Source organism: Chiloscyllium plagiosum, unplaced genomic scaffold, assembly GCF_037043375.1.
Source record: "Chiloscyllium plagiosum isolate Xiang-an unplaced genomic scaffold, Cpla_swu_hap1 HiC_scaffold_47, whole genome shotgun sequence".
Taxonomy (NCBI): domain Eukaryota; kingdom Metazoa; phylum Chordata; class Chondrichthyes; order Orectolobiformes; family Hemiscylliidae; genus Chiloscyllium; species Chiloscyllium plagiosum.
In genome coordinates this window covers 21238469-21257039 of record NW_028270185.1, presented here as the reverse complement: position 1 = coordinate 21257039, position 18571 = coordinate 21238469, and the positions used below count along the sequence as shown (strand labels likewise).

Sequence of the window (18571 nt, the reverse complement as noted above, 5' to 3'; positions counted from 1 at the left end):
TGGATCCCTTTACAGCTCCTGGGATCTCCCTATCCTGATCTCATACATTATTCAGTATTTCCTACATTTTGCTAACGTACAAGTCTGGCTCACAAAGCAATGAACACAATTCGAATATCATTTGTTAAAAAACAGTATGGTCAGGTGGGGTGTGTGCATGTACACAATTTTAAAAAATATCATTAACGTAACTTGTAAACACACAGTGGTTGTTGGGTGTTTTAAAATTGCTTTTGCCTTATTACTTATTTTGACACTGTTGTGGGAACTCGATGAGGTGGGGGAGAAATTTCAGCAGCTTTATACACAAAGGCCTGTTTTGGTCCCCACGGTGACTGGTGATGGAGCAGCTGAGAGGGGGCTCAGGATTTGGTTCTCTGAGGCTCACCAGGAGGCAGTTTGTCTGATGTATCTTGTTTTGCTCCAATCTCCAATTGAAGCAAAACTTCCGGCTCAGGTGGGGGGGGGGGTCTCCAGCCGCTGGGGGTGGGACCCAATACAAAGAAATCCATCAAACCTTCAGACAGACAGACGGCCACTCCAATCTGAGCCACGAAACAGCGAGGAAAAGATGTTCAACACAAACAGTGGGGGAATGGTCTTGATGAGGCGGGGGGGGCTGGCCCTTCGCTTTCAGTTTGGAGAGCCCACCCGCTATCGGTGCGGAACACAAGCAGAAACTGGGCTGGGGAGGGGTGGGGGTGTCATTCTGGGGCTGGGGGGAGGGGTGGGGGTGTCATTCTGGGGCTGGGGAGGGGTGGGGGTGTCATTCTGGGGCTGGGGGGGGTGGGGGTGGGTTCAAAGACTGCCATGCACTGTTAGCAGATGCATCGTTTAAACTGGCGAAGGAAGAACAGATCTCGGAGCTGGGCGAGTGGTAACAAACCATCGGCACCACAAGCTCCCCCACCCCCGGCTGGCGGAGCAGGGAAAAAGGGGGCGGTTTGTATTTCCACACGGGCCGCATGCAGATCTCTTGCAAGGCCGGTTGGGGTTGGGTCAGGCCGTGATGACATTTGCAGAGAGACATTTGTGCTACTTTCATTGGTGCAGAAAACCATCAGGGAACCACAGGAACAGTGAGCCGACAAGTTAACGAGCATTTAAACAGACAGCATCCCCCCCCCCCCACTCCCCTGTTTAAAGTAAATTAAGAGCCTCAACATGTGATGGTGAAGCAGCTTCATCCTATTGTGTGCAGCCAGGAATTAAAACTCCCCACTTCACATTGGTCATAGTTTATGGAATTATTTGCTATATTTATAATTATGTAAAGTAAGTTTAAGCCCCCAATATGTACTTGTGGCCCCCAGTGTTGTTCTTTGTAACACTGGGGAGCATTCAGTTTCATTTGACCCTCTGTGTCCCTGCCTCTAGTTCCATTTCCTTGCTGGACTCTCCATTTGGAGTTTTTGTTTAAATTGTGCTGTTTTTTTTGTGTGTGTGCTGATTCATCCAGCTCCTGAATCACAAATCCTGCTGCCGGCCTGCTTAGGGACATCTGATCTCTTGCTGGGTTTTTTTTTAAGAGCAGGAGAAACCCAGACCCATCCTGCGAAGTGAACTTAGGAAAAATGAGCTTGGGGAAAGAATCCATGACAAGGCATGAGTGCAAAGTCCACATCATTCCAAAGGAATCCACTGCAGACGTTGGAAAATCTGAAATGGAAATGAAAACGCTGGAAACACTCAGCAGGTTCAGCAGCATCCAGGAACTTATAGCTTTCCATCAGTTCTGAACAAAGGTTGGAACCACGAACTCAGTTTCTCTGCACAGACCCTGCCTGACCTACTGAGCAATGTTCCCTGTTCCAGTTCTTCCACTGGGTGCAGCTCCAAGGCTAATATGCCAAATGCGCCAGTCAAACTGCACAGAACATCCTAAGGGCTGTGGCCTTGAGGGAACGATGCTGCTGCTGAGAGTTTCTAGAATGTTTCATTTAAGATGGAACTAGGTACAAAAAGCTAGAGCAGTGTGCATCACTCTGATGTGGAAATGTCCAGTCAGTCTGTGTAGTCAGCCCTTTAAGATTCCAGATCATTTGACGCCTTACTTAGCCACAAGCATCACTGGAACTGAATGCTCTCGAAAGGAGAATAAATTCAGGTGTACCTTTCAACCAGAAAGATGAAGAATTAAACTGGTGCCACTGGTGAGAAATTATGTTACCACAGGGCACAGGTTTAAAACATTTGTGTAGAGGAGGAGTTGAAGAGATGGCAGAAGAATGAGAGTAGATGGAGATTTTTTTTTAAAGACTTGTTCATTGCTGAAAAAAGACTTTTTTTGCAGATTTTCAACTCGCATTCATCAGGAATACATGCAAAAATAGCAATGTTACACTGTCACACTGTACGTGCAGTATCAATGTGGTTTTCCCACTACATTAGCATTTCTTGCAAATTGACCTGGTGAATGCAAGCTTTGATAAATGTTGTTATATTTCCAGAATACTCAGTTCTGTACATCCAAATAACCAGAGTAACACGGTGACATCTTGAGAGGGCAGTCCAAGTGATTGAAACTTCCCAAAGTGGCGTTCGATAAATACTTGAAAAGGACAAAATGAAAAAGGAAGCTGTGGGCAAAAAGCAGGGGAGTGCACCTAACAGTGAAATCCCCAAAAAGGCCAGCACAGACATAATGAGCCAAAGGCCCCCTTTTAACTGTCTGATATGAAAGGTGCCACACTTAAGAATATGCAGCTGTGTCACAAGATGTCAAAATCTCAGCATATAACAATGCTGCAAGTTAAATTTACTAACATAAACAACATTGCTGCCTGAAGATAAAATAGGACCACTAACAGTAACATCAGTTTTCATTGCAAAAAACTTCAGACTGGATATTGCATTTGGAGTTTCAAATTGGAGGTTTTAACAATGTGACCTGGGGCTGCACTGACCAACTGGTCTGGAACACATTGTTTTTGATTTTCTTGCTCCATATAACAGCAAAAATAAATGAGCAGTTCTTTCAATTTTTTTTAATGTTTTAATGATTTCTGTTGTGCCTGTACAGCAAAGCCCTGAATGTTACCTTGTATCTCAAAAGCAAGGCAATAATTGGAAGAGAAAAGACAGGTTAACTCTACCTCCGAAAGAAGGGTCTGACCTCACATGGTGATTGTTATTTACTTTTCAAACAATGATTGCAAACCTTAAACTTTCTGCTTTTATATCAGACATTCAGCAGTTGCAACTTTATAAAAAGACTGTTAATGCACTAAACACGCACATAATCATAAATGCAGTTCCTAAGTCTCTGAAAGGATAAAGGGTGAAGGCTGTCTCTTTACAATGAACAAGGCAAGCTCAGTTCTGTTCAAGACCCATTTGATCTCAGCTCCATACTCTAATTCCGAGCATCAAGTTGATTTCCATACAGAATGAAGTAAAAGCTACTGGAGCATACTGAGCCAAGAATAAACAAGAGCAAATTCTCAGCTGCCCCGAGGGCGACAAGACAAAAGCTGGACGTTTCCACTCCTTGGCGCACACTGCTCTGTGCAAAGGACTCACAGCAAAGTTCCGCATCATCAATTGTGCTCTTTGTCAGTCCTTAGTCCTCCTCTTTATTTCTGGCGGCCTGTGTTCTCTGCCTCAGCCCCAGTTTCAGAGGAGCTCTGTCCCTTTACTGCACTGGGGTGATAATTTAAGGAGGGTCGAGGAATCTGCTGTACGTTTATTGGCATATTCAGCTGCACACACTGAGCTTGGCTCATGCTCACGTTGTCATGTGATTACAGAGAACAATTCATTCATAAAAAGAACCAATCAGCACAGAGATTAGAAACAAAACAATACACTTAGTTCACTTTGGGCAGGCAATTACACACGTTGACACTGAAATATACACCTTGCACAACTGGAAAAATCCGCAACACTGCGAAATTATAAAATAAATTTAAATGTACAGAATAATATTGAACCTTGTGGTTTCCTATCACAGCACAGGGGACTTGCCCCTCCAGGACCTTTCAGATGCTGCAGTGGAGAATGGGATGGGTGTCTCTGGCAGAAGGGAGGCTTCTTCTGGAGAAGCAGCTCACAGCATCTTGGTGGCGTGCTTATTGGCTTCATCGATGCGAGCTTTGTTCATATCCCCCTGGAAAGGAAAACAGACAAAACTGAAATGAGCAGAACAGCAATTGTTGCTCTGAAAGAGCTGGCATGTGAGTGTGTGTGTGTGAAAAATCCTTCAATTATTTGAAAGAGATACATATGTAGCAATGATGGCAGTACAGTTCTGGATGGAAGAATTACGATTGACTGAATGGCCTTCCTCATCAGTAACTATCATGTGATGCAATCACTACATTTCTACCTGCTCCAGCGATCATACAAGGATGATCACAATTTCCCACAATGATGGCGATAGTGGCTCCATTGTTATGGGCTAGGCCAGACCACACAAAACAGGCAGCCCAGACCATAACTTTGTAATTTGTCTCTGTAAGTGTACAGTGAAAATTACCCGGGGTAAGTTGGCGAGGTTGACTACCAGGTTTAAAACAGATAAAAAATTTAATCACAAAACTACACAACGAAAACTACACAGAATAAAATAATGAACCCCTACAGAACTCAGTCTATCCAAACTAGACTTAATTATGCTGTTCTGAGTATATGCAACAGTCCCCAATAAGCAAACTCGCTTCAAAAACCAGTATAAATGGAACACATGCTTACAGGTTGAAGTTAGAAGAGAGTTTCCACACAGCTCCCTGATGAACTCCCAACCAGTTCTGGACTGAACTAAATGGCTCAGCTCAGCTAGAGAGCTGAACACTCCCCTTTCATTATACAGGTCACTTCTAAAACATGACCACTTTGGCTGGAAGTCTCATCTGTTTACATATAAACAATAAAGGCCTTTCAATACCCTTTATCGCTGTATGAAACCAGACAGATTGGAGCCCGGCCCGGTTTATTACCCCTCTGAAAAAATCAAGGACAGAGTCTTCTTGAGCCAAGGAACAGCTTTTAGAAAAAAAAGGGACTAGCTTTGTGACACCATTAATGGATATGGGCATTGCTGGCTGGGCTAACATCTAAAGCCGAGTTCTGATTGCTTCCTGAGAATGTAGTGTTGAGATGCCTGCCAGCAAGTTGCAGTCCATTTGGTGTAAGTACACCCACAATGCTCTGGGGGGGGGGCTGCTGGACATCAGCCTCTGGTTTCACCCTCAAGGAACTCAAATAGAGGGAGAATGTTTCTTTACAAGGTACTCGTGCTAGTGAACAGTGGGAACGCTCACACCAGAATCTGCTGGATTACAATGAAAAGGCATGTGAGACACAATAAAGCCAAAAAGAAAATGATACTTTAGCAACTCAATGAGTGCTCCCTGGGAATTTGTTAAACTTGCCACCTCAGGGATGATATTGCTTGAAGCTGAGGTTTGTTGGCGGGTATCGCTGCACAAGCAGTTCACAGCAAGGTTCTGAATGCTCCATTTTATTTGTTGCTGAATGTTTGCTCATCAGGACGAGGGACCTCGATATAGGAGGAAGGAGCAGACATCTCCTTGGTTCAACCATCTGCTGCCAACACTGCCAGCTAGGTCATCACCCTCATTTTGAGTCGCAGCCAACAATGACTCAGCACAAACCTCAGAAAAATCCCTCCTTTCCTGACTGTACTGATGAGACCCTGCTCCATATCCCACATCAATCTTCCTGTGGCATTGTGGGTTCTGAAGGACTAAATTTAATCTTGAGTCGTTCGAATGCTAGAGAATTGCACTTCTCAAGAGGTCATTTAGCATAAGGGGTAGCAGATTTAAAATAGAGACGAGGAGAAATTATTTCTCTCAAAGTTTCATCGATCTGTGGAATTCACTTCCCCAGAGTATGACGGATGCTGGGCATTGAATACATTTGAGGAGGAGATGGACTGATTTTCGATTAGTAATGGGTTGAGGGGTTGTGGAGAGTAAGCTGGAAAGTAGAGTTGAGGCTGAGATGAGATCAGCCATGATGGTATTGAATGGGGGGGGGCAGGCTGCAGGGGCTGACTTGCATATTCCTGCTCCCAGTACTCATGTTTCCCACTCTTTCCTAGGTTTCTTTCAATGTCTCTCCCCCGATCAGCAGCCATCCATATTCCTCCAGCGCCTTTCAATATACTCCTGAATCTGACTGAAAGTGGAAAACTTTAGCTCAGAAAATAAACGCATAAAAATCCCCTCAAATGGAGCCTGATCAAAATAGATGTTTTAGTGAACATTAATTGCCCTCTTAACAGCCTCAGTAGGGCAGCTCGACAGAGCTTCCAACACTAGACTTAAATAGGGTGAAGGTAAGTTGACAGAGACCCCAACCACTGCCCTCCAGCCTTGTCGATTCCTTCCCCAAACATGCACAGGTTCTCAAAATGCGAGTCTGCTGTTACTAAGTGGTTAAAGCATTCCTCTTTTATTCTTTTCCACCTTGGGTAGTGCCCTGGATTCCCGGAGTTTCACTTTTCACCCAGGATTCCTGGTGAGTACATTTAAACTCTTACCTTGACCACAATCCGGTCAATCTGGGCATTCTGGGAGCCAATCTCATTGCTCATGTCGAGAGCCATGTGTCGCAGGTTGCCGATGATGCTTCCCACCTGGTCCAGGTTTTCCTCCATCTCATTTTCCCGAGCGTCTTCCGTGACTCTGAAACCAGACCAAGCAGCATGTTACAACGTCTAGCTGTTTGTCAGGGTTTGTTCCAAGCTGAATCCAAACAATCGAGTCAGTGTCAAATCGCAATGTCTAAAATCACTGAGGTGAAGCCAACAGTGTAGGGGAGAGGTCAGCCCTACCTGTTAGCTTTCGCTGAGAGGGGGATCACGGAATAAGCAGAAAGAGGCCATTCAGTCCAACATGTCCATACTGGCTCTTCAAATGAGCATTCTAACTTAGTGCCATGGCTCCTGCCTTTTCCTTGCACATTGTGTCTCGTTGTAAAATCTTCCAAAAAAGAAATCCTTGAGCAAGAAGCAGAAGCCTCTTCACCACAAGCTTCCCAACAAACTATTCAAGACTGACTCCGTGTTTAATTTGGCTTTGCCTTTTGCTTGTCCCCTGCGTTCCTCAGAATTATAACGCCCCATCTTTTGGATTAACTATGACTCAGAGAGTCCTGCCATCACCTCAGAAGGCTCCGGTTTAAGCCCCTATTCTGGTTTTGACATCAGGCTGAAGGATGAATATCCTAGTGCGGTGCTGACAGGGTGCTTCACTGTTGGAGGTGCCTTCTTTGGATTGTATAAGTTCAAATGAGATTCTCAGGGGGTAATAAAAGATCCGATGATACCACTTTGAAAGGAACAGGGGACGTCTCCCCAATATCCTGACTAGTCCCAGTAGAGCATCTGGTCATTATCAGGTCAATGTTTGTGGGAGCCTAGTGTGCACCTATCAGCTGCTGTGCCTCTTACATTGTGACAGTGACTGCATTTCAAAAGATGGTGGTAAATGCTTTTAGCTGTTCCAAGGTTTAAAGATGCTATTGAAATGGAAGCCTGTCTTTAATACATATCAGAAGATTATCAAATTCTGTTCCCCAGTCTGTGTTGAGTCAGCAGTTCACAATTGTGAAGAATGTGGGCAGGGCAGGTGACACCCACCCTCCAGTCAGGAGCACAGAAAATCAGGCTCATTCTGATTGTTCGGAGACAAACAAACTGCAGATGCTGGAATCCAAAATAGACAGGCAGGAGGCTGAGGGAACACAGCAAGACTTCCTGATGCTGCCTGCCTTGCTGCGTTCCCCCAGCCTCCTGATGCTGCCTGCCTTGCTGTGTTCCCCCAGCCTCCTGATGCTGCCTGCCTTGCTGCGTTCCCCCAGCCTCCTGATGCTGCCTGCCTTGCTGTGTTCCCCCAGCCTCCTGATGCTGCCTGCCTTGCTGTGTTCCCCCAGCCTCCTGATGCTGCCTGCCTTGCTGTGTTCCCTCTCCCTCCTGATGCTGCATGCCTTGCTGTGTCCCTCTCCCTCCTGATGCTGCCTGCCTTGCTGCGTTCCCCCAGCCTCCTGATGCTGCCTGCCTTGCTGTGTTCCCCCAGCCTCCTGATGCTGCCTGCCTTGCTGTGTTCCCCCAGCCTCCTGATGCTGCCTGCCTTGCTGTGTCCCCTCTCCCTCCTGATGCTGCCTGCCTTGCTGTGTTCCCCCAGCCTCCTGATGCTGCCTGCCTTGCTGTGTTCCCCCAGCCTCCTGATGCTGCCTGCCTTGCTGTGTTCCCCCAGCCTCCCGATGCCTGGCTTGCTGTGTTCCCCCAGCCTCCTGATGCTGCCTGCTTTGCTGTGTTCCACTAGCCTCCTGATGCTGCCTGCCTTGCTGTGTTCCCCCAGCCTCCTGATGCTGCCTGCCTTGCTGTGTTCCCCCAGCCTCCTGATGCTGCCTGCCTTGCTGTGTTCCCCCAGCCTCCCGATGCCTGGCTTGCTGTGTTCCCCCAGCCTCCTGATGCTGCCTGCCTTGCTGTGTTCCCCCAGTCTCCTGATGCTGTCTGCCTTGCTGTGTTCCCCCAGTCTCCTGATGCTGCCTGCCTTGCTGTGTTCCCCCAGCCTCCTGATGCTGCCTGCCTTGCTGTGTTCCCCCAGCCTCCCGATGCCTGGCTTGCTGTGTTCCCCCAGCCTCCTGATGCTGCCTGCCTTGCTGTGTTCCCCCAGCCTCCCGATGCCTGGCTTGCTGTGTTCCCCCAGCCTCCCGATGCCTGGCTTGCTGCGTTCCCTCTCCCTCCTGATGCTGCCTGCCTTGCTGTGTTCCCCCAGCCTCCTGATGCTGCCTGCCTTGCTGTGTTCCCTCACCCTCCTGATGCTGCCTGCCTTGCTGTGTTCCCCCAGCCTCCTGATGCTGCCTGCCTTGCTGTGTTCCCCCAGCCTCCCAATGCCTGGCTTGCTGTGTTCCCTCTCCCTCCTGATGCTGCCTGCCTTGCTGTGTTCCCCCAGCCTCCTGATGCTGCCTGCCCTGCTGTGTTCCCCCAGCCTCCTGATGCTGCCTGCCTTGCTGTGTTCCCCCAGCCTCCTGATGCTGCCTGCCTTGCTGTGTTCCCCCAGCCTCCTGATGCTGCCTGCCCTGCTGTGTTCCCCCAGCCTCCTGATGCTGCCTGCCTTGCTGTGTTCCCCCAGCCTCCTGATGCTGCCTGCCCTGCTGTGTTCCCCCAGCCTCCTGATGCTGCCTGCCTTGCTGTGTTCCCCCAGCCTCCTGATGCTGCCTGCCTTGCTGTGTTCCCTCAGCCTCCTGATGCTGCCTGCCTTGCTGTGTTCCCCCAGCCTCCTGATGCTGCCTGCCTTGCTGTGTTCCCTCTCCCTCCTGATGCTGCCTGCCTTGCTGTGTTCCCTCAGCCTCCTGATGCTGCCTGCCTTGCTGTGTTCCCCCAGCCTCCTGATGCTGCCTGCCTTGCTGTGTTCCCTCACCCTCCTGATGCTGCCTGCCTTGCTGTGTTCCCCCAGCCTCCTGATGCTGCCTGCCCTGCTGTGTTCCCCCAGCCTCCTGATGCTGCCTGCCTTGCTGTGTTCCCCCAGCCTCCTGATGCTGCCTGCCTTGCTGTGTTCCCTCTCCCTCCTGATGCTGCCTGCCTTGCTGTGTTCCCCCAGCCTCCTGATGCTGCCTGCCTTGCTGTGTTCCCTCTCCCTCCTGATGCTGCCTGCCTTGCTGTGTTCCCCCAGCCTCCTGATGCTGCCTGCCTTGCTGTGTTCCCCCAGCCTCCTGATGCTGCCTGCCTTGCTGTGTTCCCTCTCCCTCCTGATGCTGCCTGCCTTGCTGTGTTCTTCCAGCATCATTCTGATGGTTAGCAGTGTTCCTCGAATTCAATGTCTTTCAGGTGTGAAGACACCATCTGTGATGGATTTCTCTTCCAGACCAAAATAATCAGACAACTTTAAAAGTGTGGTGACACCTCGAGGATCACACCTTCACCGTCTGGGGAGGACGTTGCACGCTTTTAAATGGAGTGGGTGCAAAATCAAATTCCCATTTCTTACAGCTCCAATTTTAGTCACTGTGGGAAAAGGAGAGAAGTGTGATTCACATAAGAAGGAATGCCATGCTCATCAGGGCCATTTGAACTTAGTGCTGAGTTCAGACAGACCCCAATTTGGTGTTTGCAAAGACTCTCAAAATGTGAGAGTCACAAATTTATAAAGCAGATGTGTACAATCATGAAGGGTCAATAAGGTGTTTTTAGGTGCATGGTCTGAGGATTGTAATTAGATTAGATTAGATTACTTTACAGTGTGGAAACAGGCCCTTCGGCCCAACAAGTCCACACCGACCCGCCGAAGCGCAACCCACCCATACATTTGCCCCTTACCTAACACTACGGGCAATTTAGCGTGGCCAATTCACCTAACCTGCACATTTTTGGACTGTGGGAGGAAACCGGAGCACCCGGAGAAAACCCACGCAGACACGGGGAGAACGTGCAAACTCCACACAGAGTCGCCTGAGGTGGGAACTGAACCCGGGTCTCTGGCACTGTGAGGCAGCAGTGCTAACCACTGTGCCACCATGTAATGAAAGCTGTCAGTGAGAATTTAAAACATTTAATTTTTTTAAAAACAGTTACAGAACTGCTTAAATTAACAAAGCATTTGGTGTTGGTTGGTAAAAGATTATCAGCTGATTACACAGTTTCAACAGAGGTCTCCACTCACATTTCCCTAAGGGCCACTGTTATATCATTTTGAATGCTTGGCTGAGTTTCAAAAGCTACAACTATTTCAGCAAGGTGTTTGAATTCCCACTCCGACTGACAGTTTAAAGGGACCATTAAAAGGTTAGCCACCTTCAAAAAAATAAAATATTATGATTATTGGAAAACTGAAGTAAAAACAGGTGCTAGGGAATTCCTAAACATCTCTGGCAATACTTGCACAGAAAGAAATATCCTGTACATTTCAGAAATGTGGCTCTTCACTAGACAATTAGGTCAATTACAGAAAAGTTAAAATTTTTTTGTTCTTTAATCATGGGTTCATGAGTTTCCCTGGCTTTCTGGAGGTAGTTAGTAATAGCTGGCGAGTAAACAATGTGAATGGAAAGCATTGAGGAAATGTCAGGGAAAGATACCAATGAATAATGACATTTCACAGTGGCTTTCTTACCTTCCTGCACCACAAGTTCCTTACATATTAGTTTTACAGCTCTAGAGGTGCTTTCTACAATATACATTCTGGAACTCTGTCAGCCTACCTTGGCTGTTGCTCATGCTGCAATATGTTGGACCTCAGGTAAGATTCAGTAATAGAACAAGCTAGGGCTACAGAGTGCTGCTTACAGACCTGTAGCAGACAGGTTTAACACAATGGAGCACCCAGGTACAGGCAGATGAAAGCTTCCTGTGCATGTCAAAGTCGTAGATTCTCAGCTGGACCAGTTTCAGACAGGTGTGGAGATTTGTTAAAGAGGTCAGATCAAGGATTTTGCGGTCAGGGCTTTTTATTTTGGCTCTTCATGGGATGTGGGCATTTCTGGCACAGCCAGCATCTGTTGCCCATCCCTAATTGCCCTGAGCTAAGCATTTTGCTACAGCCATTTCAGGCAGCAGAAAAGAGCCAACTACTAAATGATAAAAAAAACAAAGAACTGTGGATGCTGGAAATCTGAAAGAAAAACTGAAATTGCTGGAGAAACTTAGTAGGTCTAGCAGCAACTGTGGAGAGAAGATAGGGTCAATTTTTTGAGTTCAGTAACACTTCTTCGGAACTCAACAGTTAACTCAATTGCTTTGCGTTTGGAGTCACATGTAGGCCAGACTAGGTAAGGACAGCAGATTTCCTTCCCTAACAAGTGGCTCAGTGGTTAGCACTACTGCCTCACAGCACCAGGGTCCTAGGTTCATTTCCAGCCTCAGGCATCTGTCTGTGTGGAGTTTGTACATTCTCCACGTGTCTGCGTGGGTTTCCTCCCACAATCCAAAGATGTGCAGGTCAGGTGAATTGGCCACGCTAAATTGCCCATAGTGTTAGGTGCATTAGTCAAAGGGAAAATGGGTCTGGGTGGTTTACTCTTCGGAGGGTCAGTGTGGACTGGTTGGGCCGAAGGGCCTGTTTCCACACTGTAGGGGATCTAATCTAATCAAGAGCTACCTTAATAGAAAGGTTCTGCTTTTGAAACAATGCCACATAACAGACTTCTGAAGGAGGTTATAGGTCGTGCAATAAAAGAGTCAGTAGCAAACTGGATACAAAAATGGGCTGAGTGATAGGAAACAGACAGTAATGCTGAATGGATACTTTTCAGGCTGGAGGAAGATTTGTAGTGGAGTTCCTCAGGGCTCAGTATTGGGACCTCTGCTTTGCCTGATATATATTAATGATCTAGGTTTTTGTGTGCAGGGGCAATTTTCAAATTTGCAGATGATACAAAACTTGGAAGATTTATAAACTGTGAAGAGGACAGTGTGGAACTCCAAAAGGACATGTTGGTGGAGTGGGCAGATAGGTGCAGATTAGGTTTAATGCAGAGAGGTATGAGGTGATACATTTTGATCAGAAGAACATTGAAAGACAATATAAAATTCTAAAAGAATGCAGGAGCAGAGGGGCCTGAATGTAGGACCACAGACCATTTAAGGTGGCAGAACAGGTGGAGAGAGAACTTAATAAAGCATACAGTATCCTCAGCTTTATTAATAGGGGCATGGAGCGCAAGAGCAAGGTGGTGACATTGAACTTTTGTAAAACTCTTGTTAAAGAGCTGGAATATTGTGTATAGTTCTGGGCACCACATTTTGGGAAAGACATGAATGCATTGGAGAGACAGCAGGAGTGCTTTACAAGAATGGTTCCAGAGATGAGAAACTTCAGTTATGAGGATAGACTGAAGAAGTTGGAAATGATCTCCTTGGAAGAAGAAGGCTGAGAGGAAAGATTTCGAAAGTCATTTCTCGGTTGGACAGAGTATACCATATAGTGAGAAACTGTTCCCACTCTTAAAACGATCAAGGACAAGAAGGCATAGATTAAAGTGATCTACAAAGGAAGCAAAGGTAACGTGAAGGAAAACAGTTTTACTCAGCAAGTCATCAGGGTATGGAAATGTGTGGAGGCAGGTTCAATTGTGTGGAGGCATTGGATGTTAAATTGGATAAAAATAATGTGCAAGTATATAGGAAAAAAGGAAATTGGCACCAGGTAATGATACTACTTTAATGAGCTGGTACTGGCATGATAGGTTGAATTATCTCCTTCTGTAACAATTCTATAGTGAACCAGATGGGTTTGTATAGCAATAAATGAGGTTTTATAATCACCATCACTGAGATTAGCTTTCAAATCGAGAATTATTAATCAAGTTAAATTCCACCAGCTGCCATGGTGGGCTTTGAGGCAAAAATGAATACTGTAGATGCTGGAGATCAGAGTCAAAGATTACAGTGGTGCTGGAAAAGTACAGCAGGTCAGGCAGCATCCGAGGAGCAGGAAAGTCGATGTTCGGGCAAAAGTCGTTCATCAGGAATGAGAATGACGGGCTTTTGTCCGAAACGCCGATCTTCCTGCTCCTCAGATGCTGCCTGACCTGCTGTCCTTTTCCAGCACCACTCTAGTTTTGAACCCATGTTCCCAGAGCTTTACATTAGATTACTCATCCAGTGATATTACCACTGCATCATCATCTTCCCCCAGGAGACAGCAGTAACGTGCTGGAAGACCTGTTGCCAAATGGACCTGGTGGCAAAACCACCACTATCTTACACTTGGAAACTCTGATTCCTTTCAGACAGCTATCGCAGACAGGGTTTGGAGGAATATGGGCCAGGTGCTGGCAGGTGGGACTAGACTGGGTTGGGATAACTGGTCGGCATGGATGAATTGGACCGAAGGGTCTGTTTCCATGCTGTACATCTCTATGACTCTATTTGCCAAAACTCACAGCCAGTCACCCAGAAATGCTTAAGCTGTGGATCATTTGCTGTTTGAATTCATGTTTTGCTGGACATCAGAGTGCGTCTGGGAAAATTAACAACCAGTGAAATTCACAACTGATCTTGGAGAAACTGGGCGAAGTCACAGCACAGAAACAGATAAGTGAATTGTTTTAAGTGTAGCCTACAGAAAGTCTACAGTAGTGAGTAGAGTGGGTTCTTTCTTGATTATATGTTTTTTGAGATATATCTCTTGATTAAACTTAAAATATAAGCCATAACTATTAAATTAACCTGGAATAAATAGAGGAATAAGACGGTGTTATTTTCTGGGTCTGTAGATTGTGAAGGAGCAAAAATGGCCTTTAGTAGAGTGATATGCGCTTCTTGTCAGATGTAGGAGTTTAAGGAGAGTTACGGGTTACTGTAGATTATATCTGTAATAAATGCTGTTGATTGCGAATCCTATCAGATTGAATGGATCAGTTGGAGAGACAGTTAGAGACAAAGAGGAATTTGAAACAGCAACGGTACGCGATAGATGGCAGTTATAGGAAGGGGAGGGGAGTCTTAGATACAGTCACATAGATGGTTAAATCCAGGAAAGGTAAGAGAGGTAGGCAGTTAGTGTAGGAGTCTTCTGTGGTATCCCCATTTCAAACAAGTATGCTGGTTTGGAAAATGTAGGGGGTGATCGATTCACAGGGGAACGTAGCACAAACATCCTTGATCCTGGCACCAGGGAAACAATACACCATTCTGATTTTTTGAGGAAATGGCATTAAAAAGAATTTAAATAGGTTTGTTATGGTAGGGGATTTTAACTTACCAAACATCGACTGGGACTGCCATAGTGTCAAAGGTTTAGATGGAGAGGAATTTGTTAAGTGTGTACAAGACAATTTCTGATTCAGTTTGTGGGTATACCTATTAGAGAAGGTGCAAAACTTGACCTACTCTTGGGAAATAAGGCAGAATAGTAATATGTGGATTACTCCCGATGCTACGAGCTAGTGAGGCCAGGAATGGGAGGATAGAGCAGATGAATGCATGGCTGAGGAGCTGGTGTTTGGGAGAGGAATTCACATTTTTTGGATCATTGGAATCTCTTTTGGGGTAGAGGTGACCTGTACAAGAAGGACAGATTGCACCTAAATTGGAAAGGGACTAATATACTGGCAGGGAGATTTGCTAGAGTTGCTCGGGAGGATTTAAACTACTAAGGTGGGGGGGGGGGGGGGGGGGGGGGGGGGGCAGGGAGATAGTGAGGAAAGAGATCGATCTGAGACTGGTACAGTTGAGAACAGAAGTGAGTCAAACAGTCAGGGCAGGCTGGGACAAGGTAGGACTAATAAATTAAACTGCATTTATTTCAATGCAAGGGGCGTAACAGGGAAGGCAGATGAACTCAGGGCATGGTTAGGAACATGGGACTGGGATATCATAGCAATTACAGAAACATGGCTCAGGGATGGGCAGGACTGGCAGCTTAATGTTCCAGGATACAAATGCTACAGGAAGGATAGAAAGGGAGGCAAGAGAGGTGAGGGAATGGCGTTTTTGATAAGGGATAGCATTACAGCTGTACGGAGGGAGGATATTCCCGGATATACATCCAGGGAACTGAGAAATAAAAAAGGGATGATCACCTTATTGGGATTGTATTATAGACCCCCTAATAGTCAGAGGGAAATTGAGAAACAAACTTGTAAGGAGATCTCAGCTATCTGTAAGAATAATATGTTTGTTATGGTAGGGGATTTTAACTTACCAAACATTGACTGGGACTGCCATAGTGTCAAAGGTTTAGATGGAGAGGAATTTGTTAAGTGTGTACAAGACAAGTTCTGATTCAGTATGTGGGTGTACCTATTAGAGAAGGTGCAAAACGTGACCTACTCTTGGGAAATAAGGCAGGACAGGTGACTGAGGTGTCTGTGGGTGAGCACTTTGGGGCCAGCGACCATAATTCTATTAAATTTAAAATAATGATGGAAAAGGATAGACCAGATCTAAAAGTTTAAGTTCTAAATTGGAGAAAGGCTAATTTTGATGGTATTAGGCAAGAACTTTCAAAAGCTGATTGGGGGCAGATGTTCACAGGTAAAGGGACATCTGGAAAATGGGAAGCCTTCAGAAATGAGATAACAAGAATCCAGAGAAAGTATCTTCCTGTTTGGGTGAAAGGAAAGGCTGGTAGGCATAGGGAATGCTGGATGACTAAAGAAATTGAGAGTTGGGTTAAGAAAAAGAAAGAAGCATATGTCAGGTATAGACAGGATAGATCGAGTGTATAAAGGCAGAAGAGTATAAAGGCAGTAGGCGAATACTTAAGAGGGAAGTCAGGAGGGCAAAAAGGGGACATGAGATAGCTTTGGCAATAGCATTAAGCAGAATCCAAAGGGTTTTTATAAATACATTAAGGACAAAACGGTAACTAGGGAGAGAATAGGGCCACTCAAAGATCACCAAGGCAGCCTTTGTGTGGAGCCACAGAAAATGGGGAAGATACTAAATGAGTATTTTGCATCAGTATTTACTGTGGAAAAGGATATGGTAGATATAGAATGTAGGGAAACAGATGGTGACATCTTTTAAAATGTCCCTATTACAGAGGAGGAAGTGCTGGATGTCTTGAAATGCATAAAGGTGGATAAATCCCCAGGACCCGATCAGGTGTACCTAGAACTCTGTGGGAAGCTAGGGAAGTGATTGTTGGGCCTCTTGCTGAGATATTTGTATCATCGATAGTCAGAGGTGAGGTGCCGGAAGACTGGAGGTTGGCTAACGTGGTGCCACTGTTTAAGAAAGGACAAGCCAGGGAACTATAGACCAGTGAGCCTGATGTCGGTGGTGGGCAAGTTGTTGGAGAGAATCCTGAGGGACAGGGTGTACATGTATTTGGAAAGGCAAGGACTGATTAGGGATAGTCAACATGGCTTTGTGCGTGGGAAATCATGTCTCACAAACTTGGTTGAGTTTCTTCAGGAAGTAACAAAGAGGATTGATGAGGGCAGGACGGTAGATTAGATTAGATTACAGATTAGATTAGATTACTTACAGTGTGGAAACAGGCCCTTCGGCCCAACAAGTCCACACTGGCCCGCTGAAGCGCAAGCCACCCAGACCCATTCCCCTACATTTACCCCTTCACCTAACACTACGGGCAATTTAGCATGGCCAATTCACCTGACCTGCACATGTTTAGTCTGTGGGAGGAAACTGGAGCACCCAGAGGAAACCCACACAGACAGGGGAGAACGTGCAAACTCCACACAGTTGCCTGAGGTGGGAATTGAACCTGGGTCTCTGGCGCTGTGAGGCAGCAGTGCTAACCACTGTGCCACCGTGCCGCCCGTAAAGTCCATATAGATGTGATCTATATGGACTTAAATAAGGTGTTTGACAAGGTTCCCCATAGAAAACTGGTTAGCAAGGTTAGATCTCACGAAATACAGGGAGAACTGTACTGGCTCAAAGGTAGAAGACAGAGGGTGATGGTGGAGGGTTGTTTTTCAGACTGGAGGCCTGTGACCAGTGGAGTACCACAAGGATCGATGCTGGGTACTCTACTTTTTGTAATTTATATAAATGATTTGGATGCGAGCATAAGAGGTATAGTTAGTAAGTTTGCTGATGACATCAAAATTGAAGGTGTAGTGGAGAGCGAAGAAGGTTACCTAACATTACAACAGGATCTTGACCAGATGGGCCAATGGCTAAGAAATGGCAGATAGAGTTTAATTCAGATAAATGCGAGGAACTGCATTTTGAGAAAGCAAATCTTAGCAGGACTTATACACTTAATGGTAAGAACCTAGGGAGTGTTGCTGAACAAAGAGACCTTGGAGTGCAGGTTCATGGCTCCTTGAAAGTGGAGTCGCAGGTAGATAGGATAGTGAAGGAGGTGTTTGGTAATCTTTCCTTTATTGGTCAGAGTATTGAGTGCAGGAGTTGGGAGGTTGTGTTGCGGCTGTACAGGACATTGGTTAGGCCACTGTTGGAATATTGCGTGCAATTCTGGTCTCCTTTCTATCGGAAAGATGTTGTGAAACTTGAAAGGGTTCAGAAAAGATTTACAAGGATGTTGCCAGGGTTGGAGGATTTCAGACGTAGGGAGAGACTGAACAGTCTCGGGCTTTTTTCCCTGGAGTGTCGGAGGCTGAGGAGTGACCTTACAGAGGTTTACAAAATTATGAGGAGCATGGATAGGGTAAATAGACAAAGTATTTTCCCTGGGGAGGAGTCCAGAACTAGAGGGCATCGGTTTAGGGTGAGAGGGGAAAATTATAAAAGAGACCTAAGGGGAAACTTTTTCACACAGAGGGTGGTACGTTTATGGAATGAGCTGCCAGAGGAAGTGGTGGAGACTGGTACAATTACAACATTTAAGAGGCATTTGGATGGGTATACGAATAGGAAGGGTTTGGAGGGATATGCCAGGTGCTGGCAGGTGGGACTAGTTTGGGTTGGGATATCCCAACCCATGCTGGTCGGCATGGACAGGTTGGACCGAAGGGTCTGTTTCCATGCTGTACATCTCTATGACCTATGTCAAAATTTCCTGTGATGATGCAAGTGAGACTCAGAGACTCAGGGACTCAGCTTTGTTGATTCTGATGGCTTCCCATAGTCAAAGGACATAATGGAGCCACAGGCACAGGGCAGAACAGACCCATAGGCTTCCCATAGGCACAGGGCAGAACAGACCTATAGGAACAGGGC

General features: G+C 46.2%; 1 protein-coding gene across 2 annotated transcripts in view; it reads right to left on the bottom strand.

Annotated features, from left to right (window-relative positions):
- Positions 1-1051: 1051 nt before the first annotated feature.
- Positions 1052-18571, bottom strand: part of LOC122542899 (synaptosomal-associated protein 25) — a 197639-nt gene continuing 180119 nt past the window's right edge. For both annotated transcript variants that reach the window (XM_043681033.2, XM_043681032.2), the window contains exons 7-8: positions 6509-6653; positions 1052-4108 (exon numbers count right to left, since the gene is read on the bottom strand). In XM_043681033.2, coding sequence (XP_043536968.1) covers positions 4049-4108; positions 6509-6653 — 205 coding nt within the window. In that variant the 3' untranslated portion in view covers positions 1052-4048. The remainder of the gene's footprint in view (positions 4109-6508; positions 6654-18571) is intronic.